This window comes from Borostomias antarcticus (genome assembly GCF_949987555.1).
Source record: "Borostomias antarcticus genome assembly, chromosome: 15".
Taxonomy (NCBI): domain Eukaryota; kingdom Metazoa; phylum Chordata; class Actinopteri; order Stomiiformes; family Stomiidae; genus Borostomias; species Borostomias antarcticus.
The window spans coordinates 17,118,978-17,137,895 of NC_140248.1; the positions used below are offsets into that span (position 1 = coordinate 17,118,978).

General features: G+C 45.7%; 3 protein-coding genes across 3 annotated transcripts in view; 2 read left to right on the plus strand and 1 right to left on the minus strand.

Moving 5' to 3' along the window:
• Positions 1 to 2,902, minus strand: part of lrch2 (leucine-rich repeats and calponin homology (CH) domain containing 2) — a gene marked incomplete at both ends in the record, with an annotated part of 35,954 nt that extends 33,052 nt beyond the window's left edge. Inside the window, one exon of the mRNA XM_084450472.1 lies at positions 2,611 to 2,902. Coding sequence (XP_084306598.1) covers positions 2,611 to 2,902 — 292 coding nt within the window. The remainder of the gene's footprint in view (positions 1 to 2,610) is intronic.
• A 655-nt stretch (positions 2,903 to 3,557) lies between these two features.
• Positions 3,558 to 6,223, plus strand: LOC311318896 (UAP56-interacting factor; the record flags this gene model as incomplete). Its single annotated transcript, XM_084450330.1, has 9 exons — positions 3,558 to 3,678; positions 4,289 to 4,465; positions 4,559 to 4,680; positions 4,879 to 4,982; positions 5,128 to 5,212; positions 5,382 to 5,434; positions 5,517 to 5,591; positions 5,869 to 5,968; positions 6,086 to 6,223. 9 exons carry the CDS (start codon positions 3,558 to 3,560, stop codon positions 6,221 to 6,223), a joined length of 975 nt encoding a protein of 324 aa, XP_084306456.1.
• A 1,037-nt stretch (positions 6,224 to 7,260) lies between these two features.
• LOC311318744 (U2 snRNP-associated SURP motif-containing protein) lies at positions 7,261 to 18,823 on the plus strand. Its single transcript, XM_084450172.1, has 24 exons — positions 7,261 to 7,304; positions 7,823 to 7,907; positions 7,993 to 8,104; positions 8,202 to 8,299; positions 8,381 to 8,448; positions 8,537 to 8,631; positions 8,732 to 8,796; positions 8,907 to 9,072; positions 9,178 to 9,383; positions 10,023 to 10,066; positions 11,037 to 11,141; positions 11,424 to 11,490; positions 11,608 to 11,780; positions 12,993 to 13,155; positions 13,268 to 13,347; positions 13,459 to 13,546; positions 13,633 to 13,761; positions 13,891 to 14,086; positions 14,183 to 14,272; positions 14,440 to 14,503; positions 16,919 to 17,069; positions 17,826 to 17,936; positions 18,124 to 18,338; positions 18,426 to 18,823. Exons 2-24 carry the CDS (start codon positions 7,830 to 7,832, stop codon positions 18,550 to 18,552), a joined length of 2,691 nt encoding a protein of 896 aa, XP_084306298.1. The 5' UTR covers positions 7,261 to 7,304; positions 7,823 to 7,829; the 3' UTR covers positions 18,553 to 18,823.
• The last annotated feature ends 95 nt before the right edge of the window (positions 18,824 to 18,918 follow it).

Consider the following 18,918-nt stretch of genomic DNA (forward strand, 5'->3'; position numbering starts at 1 on the left):
ACACACAAAAGACACACACGCTGTGTCCGATGTTCACTTCGCAGCAGGATGCAACTTTAACTGTTGTGCTATGTTTAAGGAGAGACTTGAATAAACAGATGGGTTTTTTGATGACAAAGCACTTGAAGAGCCCCTACACTCTAAAAATGAGGAAGAGACGGTCGTCATAACCAAGTATTGTTTACATTGCTGGGTTCTGAAATATGAAGCGTGCTCAACTTCAACTGCACATCACAGTTGCGTGTTCTCTGGTTCCATGTCATTCAGAGAGCTCCAAAATCTCAGAGGGTTCCGCCTGAATGAGTTCTATCTAGGAGGGTTCCGTCCTGACGGGTTCTACTGTATCTGAGAGTCATCTGGGGTTCTTTCTGGAAAACTTCTAGCTGGGAAGAGTCTTTCAGTGAGGCGTCCTCATGGGAGGGTTGTCCAGAGACAATAATTTACTCGTGTCTGATGTGAGTGCAGTACTTATGGAGAAACATGCATTTGAAATCCAACTAAAGGGACTTGTGATGTACATTGTCATGCCTCTTGACAGAGTTCTGTATAGGAGCCTTTGCAGGGACTCCAGAAATCCAGAGAGTCATCTGGATATTGTGAGCAGATGACAGGCATGTCCTGGCTTGTCCACCTGTAGTATATGAATCTTAAAGGCAGAGCTGAGGATCTCCCCAATGAACTGTACTCTCACAGGCAACATATCTGTGGTGCTTTTTGACATGAACGGCTTGGTTACAATGCAACCCGGCCCTGCATGTACATACAGCCAGACAGGCAGGCCTGAAATAGTCGCCCCCAACTTCCTGTCTTGACTGATTCTCATGACTGCATGATTCATTTTGCTCACCAATACTTCTCTGGCTCACTAGTAGCAGTTTGGCTGATGCATTGGTAACATTGTACCATATTACTACCCACCCACCTACCTACCTACCTACTGTACCTAGTACCTACTTACTGCCCACTGATGTACCAAACCCATCCAGACCAAGACACACACCACAACTGCCATGTAGATACCAGTGACTCAGATAGTTCCTTGTGTGCTAGTTTCAGGTCAGCAAATAGAAGAGTATAGACCCTTTCCCCAGCAGCCATTTTGAAATGTCATTGCAGGGTAAACACATGTGTTATTAATAACAGTAATTATGGTCCTGTTCCATTTAGGATTTAGCTGAGCCAGGACACTGATATTGATCAGGCTGGCTCACTGGAACGGCTGTGACACTAAATAGAAGACGGGACCTTAATTAATTTGATCAATTACACCTGTGTTTACCCTACTGACATGTCAAAATGGTTGCTGGGAAAAGGGTTTATTGGTTCCCCATTCAACACAGAAAGAGGGAGGGGGGGAGCGAGAGAGAATAAACTGAAGACAAGTATAAACTAAATCAATGTGACAGGCAGAATATGTGCCACAGATTATTATATCAAATGGCTAGCATAAGAATTGAGTCTTGTAAACTGCTCTTCAAAGCCACCAGTGCTTCATTCAGAGTAGCAGCCCATACCCTTATATGTGCAGTAGCTTCAAAGTGCTTCATCAAGAACAGCCCTAATGCTCACACCAAAAATACTGCAACATGGAAGCTCGCGCCACGGTCTGTGAGCCACAGCATGCGATTCTAATCATCCCGCTGATCCCGGGGGCTCCTGCTTGCACACACAATCAGAAGGAATAAAGCCACGAGTCACTGCAGTGAACTGTCGGCATGTAGGCCTATAGCTAAGCCAAGTATAGCCTACTCTATTCGACCAGTCTTAAAAAGCACTTATGTTAACGCCAAAGCATTTGCAAGTACGCCTTCACAATGAATACATGTTATAAGATATGACAGACCTATGCGTTTACATAGGGATGTGAAAGGCAGGCAGCATTAATATTACATCAGAGCATCATTTAAAATTGCCTGTTAAGAAATAAACACTTATATTTATTCACCGTGGAATAAGATGTGTATCAACCAAAAAATAAACATACACAATCTATCCCGTGGAAGGCAGAAATGCACGAGCTAATAGACACTCATGACGGCTGGAGAGACGGCATCTTTTGTCTTGGGCTGCCGGTGTGTTACAGAATACAATTTGATTGAGCATCTTGCTCTCAAAAATGCAACTAATATGTATAGGCCAATCATACATCAACCCAACTGTAACATTGATAGAGTACTATTCGCCTAGTTATCGTCCTTTGAAATGTAGGTTAATAGGTATAGCGTATACAGCTCGGGCTTGGGTGCGTCCGTTTCATTCATGCATGGTCTCAACAGGGGGGCGATTGAGAGGAGGCGACCAAAACAAGCGAATACAGTAGCGTTGCCGCTGCATTCTACCATAATGTGAGACACGGTTAAATTTCGGAACATTACGCACAGCTCCAAATCCCTTCTCCTTGCGTAAAACGATTGAGGCTACACCAATGTAACGGTGTATGCACGCTTTAGGCTAACTGGATTCTCAGGTTGCCAAAAACATGAAAGAAGAACACATCGTGTTTCAATTGTATGTGACGGCTTGCCAAATCTGTTCTTCCTGGCACAATTAGGCCTATGTTTCGTTGAACCAACCGATAGATTGGAGGTGTTCGTTCGGAGCGGAACCCACCTGCTTGTGTTGTATCAGTAAGATCATAGCTCATTCCAGGGTACTCTCTCAGCTTCCTCCCGCTAAGATTCAACATCCCCGAGCACACGGCATCCTCCAGAGCGCGGTCTAAGCTACGGGCCGTGTGGAGCTGGTGCTGATGCTGGTTCCCCGGGTTCCAGTGAGGTCCGTTCGAATAATGATGACTTTGAAGAGCCGTTACAATTCCCCCACCTCCCTGACTCGACGCCATTTTCGTGAGAGAAATTATTCTTACAATAATAACAGAGACAGTTTCTCCGCCCATGCGCATGAGGCAAAGGCCCACTCCAGGGACTTTATGGGGAGGGCTTCTGCTCCGAGAGGGCGTGGGCGCGTGGGGACGTTGCTGCATGCAGAGAGGTGCGCCTGTATTTCTTATCAATGAGAGTTCAGGTTCCCTGTGAAGTGATATGGGCCCATTGCAGGCGCTAGTCTGTATTAGACAGGTTGTTAAATGGTATTATGCCTAATTAAGGCCTGCCATTAAATTATGAGATGACACACATTTCAGCTTTTTTTATTTATTTATTTATTTATTTATTGCAAACACACAGTCTTATAAGACCGTATACATGTATGTTCAGGCTACACTAAATAAACAACATTTGTTTCACGCATAGGCTACTTACTCAACACTAAGGCCCTTGATAGGCTAGACCACTGTTAGAGCATGAGCTATTTTTGGCTCTGCCATGCAGTTGACAACGTTGTGGGGTGGGTTGCTCTCTGGATATACTATCGCAAAAGAAGGGAAGACGGAGAGGAACCTTGTGTGAGAGAAGTGACCTAGCCATACGCCTGTATAACCTTTGATCCTTAGCTTTGGTTACTCAAATTTATAAGGATAAATAGTAACACAGGCCCAACAAAGTTGACAGTAGTGCGTCAAGGGTTTAGCCTTCCTCTGCGTGCGCCACTCAAGAATCATGGACGACACCACTGCCATCACTGCAGACGACGCGCGCAACACAGTCGACCCAGCCAACACGGAGCCTATGGAAGGGTCGCTGGACGCTCGCAACTCGGAGAAGATAGACTTGTCATTGGGTTAGAAGAGCCTTTCTCAATGATTAGTCCGCATGTTTACTGTTGTTCAGATAAGATTATTGCCAACAAAGTTGATAGTATAGATACAGTATATGCCTACTTAACGTGGTATGAAAACATTAGAAGCAGAATCACTTTTTCAGCTATTCAGTGGTCAGCTATACAACATTATATATATGTATATGTAGGCTATATATATATATATATATATATATATATATATATATATATATATATATGTGTGTGTGTGTGTGTGTGTGTGTGTGTGTGTGTGTGTATATATATATATATATATATATATATATATATATGTTATGGGATCAATAAGCTTCAACCGCTATGTCGTCTAGGCCTGTGCTCAGATCCATTACGCTGACATCTCTGGGGATATACTGCAGATCCACCACCACAGAGACACACCCACTGTTAGCCTGGCCCTCATTAGTTCACCTTTCACGTAATGGATGCAGCCTCTCATATGACATGGAAAGGGCAGTGATTTCAGCTTTTGAGGACCTCATATATCTGTTACCCTCCCTTATAACCACATATTTTCATTTAGACTATTTCCTTTATATTATTGTTATATAAATATTCCCTTTATACCCAGATGACATCATCAAACTGAACAAGAAAGAGCAGAAAGCGAACAAGGTAGCCTACAAGGCCTCCAGCAAGGCCAGAAACCGACGAGCCACAAACAAAAACACCGTTCTCAAGAAACTAGACATGATAGGACAACAACAGAGGTTCCCCCTCAGACAAGGCCAGTATCAATCCCAGAAAGGTATGGTACTGCTCCCACATATCTTTGTTTGTATGATGATGCTGTCGCAAGATGCCAGAGGTGATTCTGTACTAACTGTGGTTGTGTTTGAAGGCCCATACAGATCACGATACACAGGCCATCCCTTTACCGGCTTCTACAAAGTAAAACCATACAACATTAAAAATGCTGGAACAAAAGGAGTGAGTCCAAACCGACGTTACATGAACACAAAGGTATGTTCATGACAAAGTACTCTATTTTCACACAGTCAAGTGCCACCAAAACATATTAGAGGACAATATTAGAGGGACTGTCACCTGATAATACAAGTGATTTTGTTGAGAAATTCACTCAAAGCTACAGTAGGGTGTATATTTTTATTGTGCAAAATTGTTCAGTGAATGAAAGATTATTGTGTGTTTCCTCCTTAGGCAGCAGTACAGTTTGGACAGCGCAAGCCTTTATTCAGGGGAGTGTTTTATCAAGCCAACAGAAGTCTCACAGCAGCTTTGCGGAAGTACATGGCTCCGACTGGGCACAGAGCACTTTGTGATTTTCTCATCCTTCCAGTGGATTTTGTTCATGTAGCATAATAGTAATCACTCCTGCCTTGACCATGCTTTTAAAAATACATATTTAACATTGTTTTGTCTCTTTTCCTGTGTGTGTCCCCATAACAGGCCTCAGTCCAGAGGGCAGGTGAAGCCACCATTCCGGCCTGAGCAGAAGCGAGGGGACGGCAGGCCATTCATCCTCAACAGAGCGGTATGCACTGTTCCTACATGGACATCTGTCTCTGTTATTATAGTACTATCCCTCCTCACTATTATCTCACATTATACTGTTCAAAAAGGAAGAAAAATCTTCATTCTAGTATTGTTATTATTATTATTATTATTATTTAAGTCTAATTACTTTCTCTCCGACCCTTTAGTTTGCTGCAATGAAATCCAGTGAGAAACTGGATAAGTACCAAAAAGTTAGGAGGTAATAATATGATATGTCTTGCTTGTAGGTACATGTAATTGTACATTACGGTATTGCTCAATATCATGTTCTCCTACTGCAGCTGGAGAAAAGCGCCCTCTACCGGCACTACCTTAACAGTGTCACTTCCAAACTCGATAGCCAGCCCAGAGCCTGCGTGAGTATAATTGTGCATACACACACTGTAACAGTGTGTTTGCAGCGGTCAAAAGATACAGGCAGCTGGGACCACTCACGTGCCATTTTGAATACCCAGTCCTTATGTTTTTGGCCGCCTCGAACATGCACTGAAATTCTATGTCTATGGCCTTGTTTCACTTTTGGTCCTGGCACTGCAACTAAGATTTTTTATTTGCCTCTTGTGTGGGTTCAGATCACAAGTCACCGCTGGTGAAATCATTGCCTATTCTGTCCATTTTTTCTGTTCTGCTCAGAACCATGGTGATGGAGCGGTCCACTGCTGTACGTGCTGGTACCTCCTCCCAGCCCAAAGGCATTCCGCTTCGATTTAACTTAAAGGCCACAATAAATCAGGTATTCTATTAAACTAGAGCCCAGTATAGAGTATTTTCTGCTACTAAGACGTGGAACGTGATTGGTAACTGTTGGGATTAGCTTTAGTGTGAACTGTTATTGACTGCTGGGTTCCAGACTGGCGTGACGCTCAATGACCGCTTCACTGGTATGAGGATCCGGCCAGACCTGGGACACGCCCCCCTGAGAGGCGCCCTCCGAGGAAGAGCGAGGGGCAGAGGAAGAGGAAGAGGCCGCACCGTCGTCCTGCAGTGACCGGCGGACGTCTGTACTACAGTGTACAAAAAGCAGCTCTGTTTCTACTTTGGGCTGATTCACAGGAGTCATTGTGAGGTGTAGGCGTGAACGGCTCAGGTTTAAGATACTTCTTGAGCTTGAACTTCCCATTTCCAGAATCACACTGAAAGGATCACAATGCAAGGCCGCCATCTGCCAGACATCTGGCATGCAGGCTGATTCAATTGTGGATATTTGATAGTCATGTTTACAAAAGGTTTGTAGCCTACTGATGATGTTATTGGTTTGAGGTTTGGGCTAAAAATGGACTGGATTGTTTTTGAGTGCTTTGAATTGTTATGATAAAGTAATGATAACACTTGACTGTAATCTACTACATTTTCACATTACATACTACAATTTTTTTCATGTTGATTTCGTGAAAGCCATTATAAGATAAGATAAGTCCCTTAGTTAATTTGTCTTGGAAACCTATGCTGCTGTGTATAGAAAACAACAACAAAGCATTGTTTACAATATAAATATCAATTACAGTAAAAACATCTACACTGAACAACATCAAATACAAGAGACATTCAATAAAGCACAAGGCCAGCACATACGACACTGTATCAGAAACACCAGCATTTCACTCTGCCCATATTAATCATTTTATTAGTAATCAAGTGTACACATGTAGAAGAGGTTTCCACTGTAGTCTATGTGAAAATGTATTTTTTGTTCCAACCTGAGGCCTACAATATAAGCCTAACAGCCAATCACATCCATTGATACACCTATCCATCAGTGCAATATGCATTCATTAATGTATTGATTCATCCAATATTCTATGTTCTTCCATTCATTCAGTCTCAATTCATCATCGCTTTTTTTTTTTTACACAACAATTTAACTAACATTACTGATAGTGAGTGACCCCGCCTGCGTAGCCGGTTCACCGCGTGGCGGCCCGGGCGCATTAAACAAAATACAGGATCCTTTCTGTCGTTCATTGGCTCGTTCATTGGCCAACGTGTGTCCGCGTCATTTTTCCGCGATGTCCATTTTTGTCGTATTGAAAATGGTGGAGCAATAATAAACGTATTGAACACTTCTAAGGGTAAGAAATGTGAAACTTGCATTGTTATGCATAATCAGTGCTTTTAGCTAATTCGATTTTAAATAAACTGTACTTACGTGCGTTTTAGACACCTAAAAATGACCGAAATGGTACTAGCCAAGCAGAGTAGCAGCTAGTTAGCTGGTTAGCTAACGCTAGCTAGCTAGCTAGCTCAGTGGCATGATAGCCACCCTCGCTAGCATTAGCAGCAGGCTAGGCCAGCTATGCTTCTCTTCTAGCTAGAGCTAATTTTTCCTTTGGTTTGGTAACAGACCCCCTGTGGAAGTCGGAGCATGATTAATATGTAGCCAGGTCGCTAGCTACCTATGTCTAATGAACAGTCATCAATGGTCACAGTAAACAAACGCCACTGTGTGTGTGTGTGTGTGTGTGTGTGTGTGTGTGTGTGTGTGTGTGTGTGTGTGTGTGTGTGTGTGTGTGTGTGTGTGTGTGAGAGGGAGGGAGAGATATCACAGTCCATGCAGGTGATTGTAATGTTGCATATTTATTAATTACAGACTGAGCATGGCAGACAAAAAAGGGAAACCTGTCAGTGTTAAAAGAACTCTAACAAAGAAAGAACAAGAAGATCTTAAGAAAAAGGTATGATGTATCAAAATATAACCTGGAAGGACAATCACAATATTGCATCCCGTATTTGCGTGTAACAATTTGTACCTTTTTACAGGAACAAGAAAAAGCAGCTGAAGTATTTGAAGAATTCTTAGCATCATTTGACAGTAATGATAAAAGTGGAGTGAAAACCTTTGTCCGTGGAGGGATTGTAAATGCAACTAAAGGTGAGCAGAAATACTAGGGTGCCAGGTAGTCAGCGCAGCTTTGATGGAGTCTTATCAGTGTTATTCATTTATTGCCGATATTGTTTTTTGTTTACAGAAGAGGAAGCAGCAGAGGTCAAGAAGAGCAAGCTCTACCGACCCGCCAAGCTAGCGCCTCAGAATGTCTCCCCAGTCCAGTCTGACATCAGAAGGCCTGTGAGTGCCACGCAAAGCCCCCGGCAGACAAATACTTTGGGCTTCTCCTTTGTATTCCTGAATGTTGTGTCTTTTCCACAGATCGTTAAAAAGAAAACAGAGGAGAAGAAGAAGAGCAACCTTGAACTTTTTAAAGAGGAACTTAAACAGTATGCTTATTTAGCCACACTAACATCTATGTTTTATTCGACCAGTTTGCTCCATGTTTGTTTGGAAAATGATTATTTTTTTCTCCAGAATTCAAGAGGAGCGTGAAGAAAGGTACAAAAGAAAGAAGAATGAACCTGGAGGAGGATATGGAGATCTGGATTTACCGCTATCGCGACGATCAAGTATGAGTCAAACTGGTCACCGTGAAAACGGCCTTAAATCATAAAACCCTTTAACACATCACAAACCAAGCACTACCCTGACCCTCAATATGTCTTTCAGTATTTGATGATGACCCGGCAGTGCCAAACACAACCAACCTGTACATTGGCTGCATTAACCCAAAGGTAAATCATGGAGATGAAGGATTCATAAGCTAGCTCACTGTAACCACTGTGTCCGCCGATTGAGTTTTTGTGAGACTGCACTGATGTCATACCTACGTGTACTGTCTCAGATGAACGAGGAGATGCTTTGCAAAGAGTTTGGCAAGTACGGTCCCCTGGCCAGTGTGAAGATCATGTGGCCACGAACAGATGAGGAACGAACTCGGGTGACAAACAGAGGCTTTGTGGCGTTCATGACCAGGAAAGATGCAGAGAGAGCCCTGGCTGCACTAGATGGTAAGTCGGCAACGAGCAAAGTCTTTGTTAACATCTTTCCACTTACAGATCCTCTTCATGCCTCGTCCTTTGCTTCTTCTAAAGCTGTGACTTCTTCTGGTGCAGGTAAAACGGTTATGGGTTTTGAGATGAAGCTGGGATGGGGGAAAGCAGTCCGCATCCCTCCCCAGCCCCTCTACACGCCCATAGGGGTCCTCAAAATGGCCACCCCACCCCCTCCTTCTGGTCTGCCCTTCAACGGTCAGCCCAGAGACCGCTTCCGCAACGACTTCACCAAGCCGTGGAGCAGGTCCAAGGAGGAGTTTGACAAGGTACTGCCCTCCCCTGTACTCTAGGGTGCATGCATGGCCTCCTTCTCAAACATTTCTTTTTATTCTGCATTAAAAGATCAGTGGCAGGTTGTAGAAAGCGTGTAGTTGTTCTAGGGAGGTTATACATTTATCATAGGACGAATAAACTGGACACTTCTGATCATTTGAGCTGGAATTCGCAAGCAGCAGCGAGGATCAGTCTCTCTCGCACAACAACTCTGCTCTCCAGTTTCTTTTGTCTTAAGATATTCCAGTTGGTTTGTCCTGTGGTAGCTGTATAGCTGTATAGGCCTTTTGTTATCGTGTTCTAGTATTGTAGAGGCCTTTTGGGATGAGTGTTTGTCCTATTGCAGTGGGATTTGACCCAGTTCTAAAGTAGTGTAACAGTCAGTTATGTAATCGCAATGTAAGTGTGCATTTAATGGAGGATGGGATTATCTCTTGTATAATGTAGTCCAAAAAGGGTGTACTTACTTTACTGTAAGATGTGTGAAATATGGGACCTCTTCCTCTATTTAGAATTAGCGATAGCTTTGAATGCTCTGGTGGGGTTCTATGCTGTATGTATCATGCAGTGTTTCACCTGTTTATATACTCACTTTTTCATATCTTCACTATTTGATTTGACTTCATGAACAGACTCTGTCCGAAGCCGTAGTCAAAGTGGTTATCCCAACAGAAAGGTACACACTCTATGCATTCTTACTACTGCTCCTACGACTGACCAGCCCTCTCTCTGACCTCAGTGTTAGTGGACAGAGACTCTGGTGCACTACTCATTCACACAGTGTGTTAGGGACAGGAAAGCCAGTCCGAAGCTCTGTATATAATAATAATAATAATACTAAACTTTATTTGTATAGCACATTTTCTTTCTTTTTTTCCCAAAGTGCTTTACAGAGCATAACAGAAAAGACACATGACAGCCAAGTGTAGAACCCATTCATGTGCTTCTTAGTTTGTGGGTGTGTTCTAACTGGTCTGCTTTAAGCCACTGTCAAAAGGGCCTTCTTGACACTATGGTAGGTGTTCAGGGCATTGGTAACCCCTGTTGCTTAGGACTGCAGATTCTTACTGCCCATTAGAGGCCCATGGTCACATTATTCATGACATTTGTATCTTAGGGTTTAGTCAAATTCAGACATTATAAGAGAGTGTTCAAAAATGAATGCTGAAGTGAATAAGATGAGTTTCAACCGTGGTTCCTCTGAGACACTGCAGACAGATACAGCTAGAAGGCAGGTGGATGGTTTTGATCAAGTCCAGTAGGAGTGGATAGTAGTAAATTATGCTGTCACTCACTCTGGGTGCCACTCTGTTCATTAAGAACAAAACAAGGGAAAGGGAAAGGTGGAGATAAATGTTTATTCTTTCATGTGTGAACACAGTGTAAGCCGAGTAACACCGCATGCTGGCTTTTTGGTTTAGCTACAGACGTCCGTCACCCACTGCCTCTCTGCTCATACGGACGCGCAAGTCACTAGTTGAGGGACAGTGTCCCTCGGTACATGGTCTGGTGTTTGATCAACCAGACAGAAGCTTAGGGGGTTGGTGGGTTTGCAGTGAGAGCTTTGACATGGCCTCTGATCTGGATGAGGGAGGAGGAGACGGCGTGCCAACCGGCCTCTGACCTTCTCCCCTTCTCCTCCGCAGGAATCTGTTAGGCCTCATCCACAGGATGATAGAGTTTGTGGTGCGCGAGGGACCCATGTTTGAAGCCATTATCATGAGCAAAGAGAAGAACAACCCAGACTTCAGGTAAGTTGCAATTATCAAGATCTGATACGAACCCAATATCTATTTCTTTTACGGTGCAAACAATATTGTAGCAGGTTAAAAACTTGAAACAGATGAGTTGCGTGTAGGATTTCTAGCCAAGGCTAGTTGGCAATACCTGTCCCTGGTTAGCAATCCCTGTCCCTGGTTAGACTTTTCTACTCTAAAATGGTCATGACATCATCATTACACCCCTCTACGCCTGCCGTAGACGTGGCCCAGAGTTGAACTCGCAGCTGATTTTTATCGATTGATTGGTTTTAGGTTTCTATTTGACAACAAGAGCCAAGATCACGTATACTATCGCTGGAAACTCTACTCCATTCTCCAGGTAGGACAAGCCCCTCCCCTCTCTCCGTCTCTCTCTCTACCTCTCTGTCTTTGTCCCCCACGGTCACGAGGCCGTGTTCCCACAGTGTCTCAGACATGCTCCTGTCCCCCTCCCCAGGGGGAGTCTCCTAGCGAGTGGAGGACAACTGACTTCCGCATGTTCCGAGGGGGCTCCATCTGGAGGCCGCCCCTCCTGAACCCCTACCTGCATGGGGACGAGGAGGGGGCGGAGGACGACGACGCCGCCTCCCAGGAAGAGGAGGAGCTGAAGAAAGGGCAGCTCAAGGCTGAGTAAGTGCTTCCGCCGGACATGGATGAAGAGTATAAAGCCTAATTTATGCTTCTTGAAAAGTGTCGCTCGACAAATGTCGCTTGACAAAAAAAAAGTGTCGCTCGACATGTTGCATTTATACTTCGGGCGACACTTTGCGTCGTCTCTATGGAAACAATCAGCTGCGCGCTTGTCATTCTGTTGCATGTTTGTTGTCATTCTGAGAGAAGCGGCTTTCTGAGGGAAAGAGTTTCATCTGAGGTAAAGGGGTTGTTCAGAGAGCGGTTTTCATTGTGGTTTGTTTTCATTCTGATCGGGAAAGATTCCCTTCCACGAATTCTGCAGTACTTGGGCATATGTGAAGGGGCAGGGATGAATTGTATAGATGGGGATATCTCCTCACAAGCTGGGAGAGACGCTCCTCTACTCCATGACAACCAAAAGTCAAATGACAGCCAAAACTAAAACAAGGCTGCGGAACAAGCATATCCATGGCAACACACAAGCCTTCTATCAAGCTATCCAATTACACTTGAGCAACAATATGTGACGGAGTCAGCGGCATTAGAAAAAAACGTTGGTGCGCGACAGCCCTCAGCAACACTTTTTTTCACAAAAAAGTGTCTCCCATGACGTCAAAAGTGTCGAGCGATGGTTTTAAGTGTCGCTCGACGAAAAATAAATTGGGCTTAAGGGATGTCTTGATCAGGGTCAAATGGCTGCATTTCCACTATACAACATTCAGATAGAAAACATTGTCTTTCAGTGTTTTTCCTGGCTCAGAATGGGTCTTTGGGGGATGATGCGCACAAATGTTTTGGGGAAACCTCCATGTTTATGCTGAGTTGCCTACCAGCATATATAGGCCTATATTCTTTGCTGTCGTTCTGATTGAGCTCACTTTAACCATCGTGGGAAATGGCACAAAATGGATATGAAGACAAAATGTTTAAGATACTGATAACCTGTCTTAATTATCTTGATTACAAGTGGTCCAAACCATGGACAATGCAAGAAAGAGGGATGGGCTGCACTTGAAACAAGCTGTCAAACACATATGGAAAGGATTCGAATTGCTATTTTTATTCTCAACTTCTAGCATTTTGGCACTTGTGATTTTCCTTTGGCTCTGGCTAACATCTCTTTGGCGGGCGCCAAAAAATCCTCTATGCAGTAAAAAGCGTGTGTTTTGAGAAAGCAGGCCTGGGTGACGTTGTTATTGTGTGTCCCAGACACAGAGAGAGACTGGAGGCGCTGCTGAGGGGTCTCACCCCCCGCAGGGAAGACGTGGGCGACGCCATGCTGTTCTGCCTGGAGAGAGCAGAGGCAGCGGAGGAGGTGGTGGGCTGCATCGTCCAGTCCCTGTCTCTCCTCCAAACACCCCTTCAGAAAAAGGTCTTCCACAAACGTCACACGGAAGTCTTTTATAATCAACATGAATGAGGATGTACCGGGCAGAAGCTACGTCACGTATCGCTCACAAACATTTCTGGTTTTATTCCCGCAGATTGCCAGATTGTATCTGGTATCGGATATCTTATACAACTCCTGTGCCAAAGTTGCTAATGCTTCCTATTATCGCAAATTGTACGTTTGAAGTCTTTTTTCTTCTTCAAAGTAATATTTTATGGTACACATTACATACTTTAAGTGGCCATCTCTCTGTTATCCCTGAACTATTTCTGTTTCCCTGTTAAGCTTTGAGGCAAAGTTGCCTCAGATCTTTGGAGACATTAGCGAGGCCTACAGGAACATCCAAGCCAGACTGCAGGCGGAGCAGTTCAAGGTAACCGGTGTGTTTTCAGCCCTTTGTCTTCTGTCTGCTCGGCCCAAGGCGAAACCATTGACACGCCCCTGTGCTTCTCTTCTCAGCAAAAGATCATGTGCTGCTTCCGGGCCTGGGAAGAATGGGCCATATACCCAGAGGCCTACCTGATCCAGCTGCAGAACATCTTCCTGGGTCTGGTCAAAGCTGGGGAGGAGGTGGTCGCCAGAGTAGAGGTGAGCAGGACAAGTGATCCATATCCCTCTTCCTTCCCCATCCTATTGAAATGATCGGTCTGTATCTTCTGATAGTGTTATCACCCTGGAGCTCTGGCAAGGGTCCTAACTGGGAGGCTCTCTCCACAGGTGGCGTCCCCAGACCTGGACGGAGCCCCGTTAGACGGGGCAGCGCTGGACGGCGCCCCCCTGGACGGAGCTCCGCTGGACGACCTGGACGGCTGCCCCCTGGCCTGGGACCCCTCCCACCTAGACGGGCTCCCCGTGGACGACTTAGACGGGGTCCCTCTGGGCGTGGTCATCGACGACATCGACGGAATGCCTTGTAGGTTCATCGTCCACCGTTGTTTTGAGTATGGACGGAGGCCCCGAGCGCCTCTCTAGATCTAGACTTGATTTTAAGTTGGGTTCTCCCTTCCAGTGGACGACGGCAGGAACCTCGCTCACTCCAGGGTGGCTCCGCTGTCCAAATGGGAGAGGGTGGACGACACTGAGGCTTTGCCCCAACAAGGTACTGTAAACGTCCCACCTGTACTCCTGTAAATGCCCCAGACTGCAGAGTCCCACCTGTATCCTGTAAACGCCCCAGACTGCAGAGTCTCACCTGTACTCCTGTAAACACCCCAGACTGCAGTCTCACCTGTACTGCTTGGCTCATCCTGTCCCCGCCTCTTTCAGCCAAGACAGAATCTAAGTGGGACACTGTGGGCGAGCGTGACTCTGCGGACGGCGTGAATGTAACGTAAGAAGCATCTGCCGACCACCTCCACACACACACCTCCACACCCACACCTCTAACCCTTACCTACAGACTGGCTCTTCCCCCCCCCCCCCCCCCAAAACCTCAGCCGAAATGATGGCACAGTCTCCCAGCGCTGTCTCTCTTAGCCCCGCCTCCACACATTGGAATATCGTTTCGCAGCGTGGCGCGGCGCTTTGAGTCAGTTGGACAGTAGGATATGGTGATATGTTGTTTAGAGATTTATACCCCTCGTGAAAAGGTGATACCCACCTTAATTTGAATCTTGATGCTACTTAAGGAGTAAATCTAAGGTTCCAATTATATAAAGGGGTTGACGCTGGCGAGCTCAGACTTAGTTTCACATAGGAAGAACGGCAAACTACTTAGATTTCCCAGTAGTCAATTTAATACAGCAGGACAGAATTACTCACAGTTCTTAAAGACCTCGGGGGGAACGCCGTGCCCGTGTGGTCCAGCACTTTCTCCCTGGATTTCACTTTGGAAACTCCCTGACTGTAAAGGGACCATCGTCAATGTTGAGATTCGTAGGGAAAGCAGGTACTGTGCTTCATCGATTCCAAAAAGGCATTTGACTCGATACACAGAGGCACGATGATGAAGATACTGAAGGCGTACGGTGTCCCTCCCAAATCTACTCCGGGCCTTAGAGACCATGTACACGGGTACAAGAGCCACGTAGAGCAAGCACAGGAGCTCCTGTGCAGAGTGGAGACAGAGTGTACCAAGATTGGCCTTCGGCTAAAGGCCAAGAAAACCGAGCCCATCACCTACAACATCCTCCTGGACCATCCACCTCTAAGAATATTCCACCTCTAACAACAATGACTTCAAATGCTCATGGGTCAACTCACTCCCTGAGTGGCATGCCCTGCGTGTGGAACTCCAAACTCCCCTGACAAATCAAACTCAGCTTCTTCTATGCAACAGTAGAGTCCGTTCTCCTATATGGCTGTGAATGCTGGACCCTGAAGCCCACCCTGCAGAAGTCCCTAGATGGGTGCTACACCAGAATGCTGCGTGCAGAACGATCATGTTACCAACAAGCTTCTGTATGGGGGGTCACCAAGGGTGAGTGAGAAAATAGCAGCCAGGAGAATGAGGCTGGCTGGTCACTGCCAGAGACGCCTGGAGCTTCCAGCCAGCAAACTGGTGCGGTGGGAGCCAAGACACGGGCCTCGGTCACGAGGGCGTCCCACACTAACGTACGTGGACGTACCCTAGAAAGACGCAGGGGTGGAAAGTCCTGGCGAGCTAGCCAGATGTACGGAGGATCAGGATGACTGGAAGAGCTGAAGGAGGCCTCGTCTGAGGACGACCTAGAGAGGGATTTACTGCAGGACTAAACATTTAACAAAGTCTTGGTAATACAGGACATCAGTTGACAAGAATATATTAATTAATATATTCTGTCACCAGTTCAGTAGTTGAGATGGTGTCCCACACTGAAAGATCAAGAGGGCCTTAGATCCAGAGTCTCATCATTTCCGTCCTCATCAGCACCCATGCTCCCCTCCCTCTCTCAATTCAACAAGAGCTCCGGCATGTGGCCAGGATAGAACATCCAAAGTTCACTTTTCTAGGTGTATTAACCTTTGGGTGAATCTCAAACCCAGCAGAATCCAACCCCTAACCTGTGCAGTCGGTCCTCTCCAGTGTCCAGTTGTTAATTCGGCTGTTCAAAACACAGGCCTCACTCATGAATTACAACAAAATAATATATTTATACTCATCTTCCACATTCATAGTTTCAAAGTCTAGTCTGGAAGGCAACACCGGTGAACTAGTTGGACTCTTAGTCCAACTATATAGAAAATGACCATTCCTCAAAATCAAACTCGTGCATAATCAGTAATTAACGAATTACAGTACTCATCAAAACCACACCCACCTTAAAGTCACACAGAAATGAAAAAAGCATTCTGTCCCATTTTGGTTCACATTATTGGTCATAGTGTTCACCTATTCAACGATGTATGCCCAAAAAATTACAAAATTCTACTTTTGTTGTAATCTTATATCAAAGTATATAATTTCTTACTTCCTGGAAAACAGTAGGTCACATGCAATGACGACAACAGGTACCTTAGATTTTAGGCCAATAATCTCACGACATCCACCCGTCAATCAACGCTATCCTTCTATCGAATCTGTCTAAAGTTCTTAAAACCTGTCCACTTGTCAATGTTCCAATCAAATTCCTCTAAACATTATGTCCCACCCTCATAGCTTGTTTGCGTCGGAAATACGTCAAACTACGGAAGTTAGATGATCTCAAACGTCCGTTTCAGTTCGACTTTAATGCATGTGTTCATATGATTCAAGCATGTACAGCGTGTCCATCTTCCTGTATGACCCTGCTTTCTCCCCATCTCTACCCGTCTCTCCCCCCTGCAGTGCCAGCACTAAGGTGGGGGAGGGGGACTCAGAGGACGACAGCAGCGACGACTCCTCCAGTCCGTCGAAGTACGACAGCGTGGATTTCAAGAGCTCCCTGAGCAGCTTCCAGGTGTCTGAGGGGAAGAGGAGCCGACTCAGAGAGCTGGAGGCAAGCGTGCACCTTTAAAGGGATATTCTGGATTTCTTTTTAACTAGGGCCTCATTTTCGACTTACCCATGTTGTTTTGGACTGATGGAGATCATTTTCAGTTAATTCCATGCTGTAGATAGCTTTGGGTCGTTCAATTTCCACTGGTGGTTAATGCTAGTGCAACACAATGAAGTCACGTTAGCCTGTCCAAAAAACATCCCCACACACCCAAAGCGCACCCAAAAACAAATTAAATATGAGTAAAGTCTCTTGGGGATTCTTTTGTGTCTATTTACCATCCGTTTTGAATTCAAACTATCGTGTAATCTGTTCTGGTTTGGGGACCTATATTATTATATGCTCTAGCCAGATCTGAGTGTTACTCCGCTTGCCGACTCAGACAGAAATATAAGTTCCACAAACCAGAATAGATTACACAATAGTTTGAATTCAAAACGGATGGTAAATAGACACAAAAGAATCCCCAATAGACTTTACTCATATTTAAATTGTTTTTGGGTGCGCTTTGGGTGTTTAGGGGTGTTTTTTGGACAGGCTAACGTGACTTAATTGTGTTGCACTAGCATTAGCCACCAGTGGAAATTGGAACGACCCAAAGCCATCTACAGCATGGAATGGCCATCCTCCACTGCAGAGCCCTAGTCAACACCATTCCTACCCAACCACTAACATTCAGCTCTTCCAGTGAGTTGTCTGAATTTGGTTTGGTGCCCAATATATAGATTCTCAGTCTCCATATTGTTTGTGTCACAGGTGAAGGTTATGAAGTTCCAAGACGAGCTGGAGTCAGGAAAGAGACCCAGGAAGTCAGGGATGAACCTGCAGCAGCAGGTGGCGCACTATCGGAACAAGCTTCTGCAGAAGGTGGGTCCCCTGTCTCCTACAGCTCCACCATGTCCCCGTGCCTGAAAGACCCACACCACAATTCACCTCCTCTCTGTTATCTGGTTCTCCTCCCTCTGTTCTCTGGTTCTCCTCCCTCTGCTGTCTGGTTCTCCTCCCTCTGTTCTCTGGTTCTCCTCCCTCTGTTCTCTGGTTCTCCTCCCCTCAGGAGTTTGACAAGGACGACCAGGAGAACAAAGAGCGGTCAGCGCCCAAGTCTAAAGAGAGGTCGAAGAAGGACGAGAGGAGGGACAAGGTGGAGGAGAGCAGCAAAGGACGGGACCGGGAGGCAAGGAAGAGGAGTCAGGACCGGGACAGGAGCAGGGGGCGGAGTAAAGACTCTGAGGAGTGGACGCAGAAATACAGAGGCGATTCTCCCGCAAAGTAAGTCCCGCTCGTTCCTCTCTGCCCATCATCTTGTCTTGTCTGGTGTGCGGGTACTGATGCCTACCCCTCCCCCCTCCCCCACAGAACGAAGTCCAGGTCCCCCAAGAAGTCGAAGCGTTCTCGGTCGCCATCGCCCGCTCGTAAGGCGTGGCGGTCGAGCTCACGCTCGCCGCACCGCTCCCACAAAAAGACGAAGAAGAGCAAACACTGATCCTCCTCGGCCTTGGACCCCCCCCCCCCTTCCCCAGGTCTGGTGCAGGGGCAGCCACTCGGGGTCAGCGCCACACGCTTCCCTCCTCCGGGCTCCGGCGCTCCAGACCAACTGACATGACGGCCGTTGGAGTTCCCCTCTGTACCCGTGTTCTGACTTCTCCAGTCAAGAGTTGGCACATTTTTGTATGATGAAGTTTGAACATTATTTGTACAGTTCTATTTGTTTTATTGCTTGTTTGTAAACTCATTCAATCAGATTATTGCGACTAGTTCCCGAGAATTCACAATAAATCCCTCTTGGCGACGTGTCTGTGTTCTTGTCTGGACTCCGGGTCGGTAATTTGAAGACTCAATAAATTAAGTT

Bases quoted from the DNA above. Each gene is read 5' to 3' on its own strand.
- LOC311318744 (XM_084450172.1), top strand. From the start codon at position 7,830: ATGGCAGACAAAAAAGGGAAACCTGTCAGTGTTAAAAGAACTCTAACA. The intron at 8,300-8,380 runs GTGAGTGCCACG...TCTTTTCCACAG, and splicing joins AGTCTGACATCAGAAGGCCT to ATCGTTAAAAAGAAAACAGA. The intron at 9,073-9,177 runs GTAAGTCGGCAA...CTTCTGGTGCAG, and splicing joins AGCCCTGGCTGCACTAGATG to GTAAAACGGTTATGGGTTTT.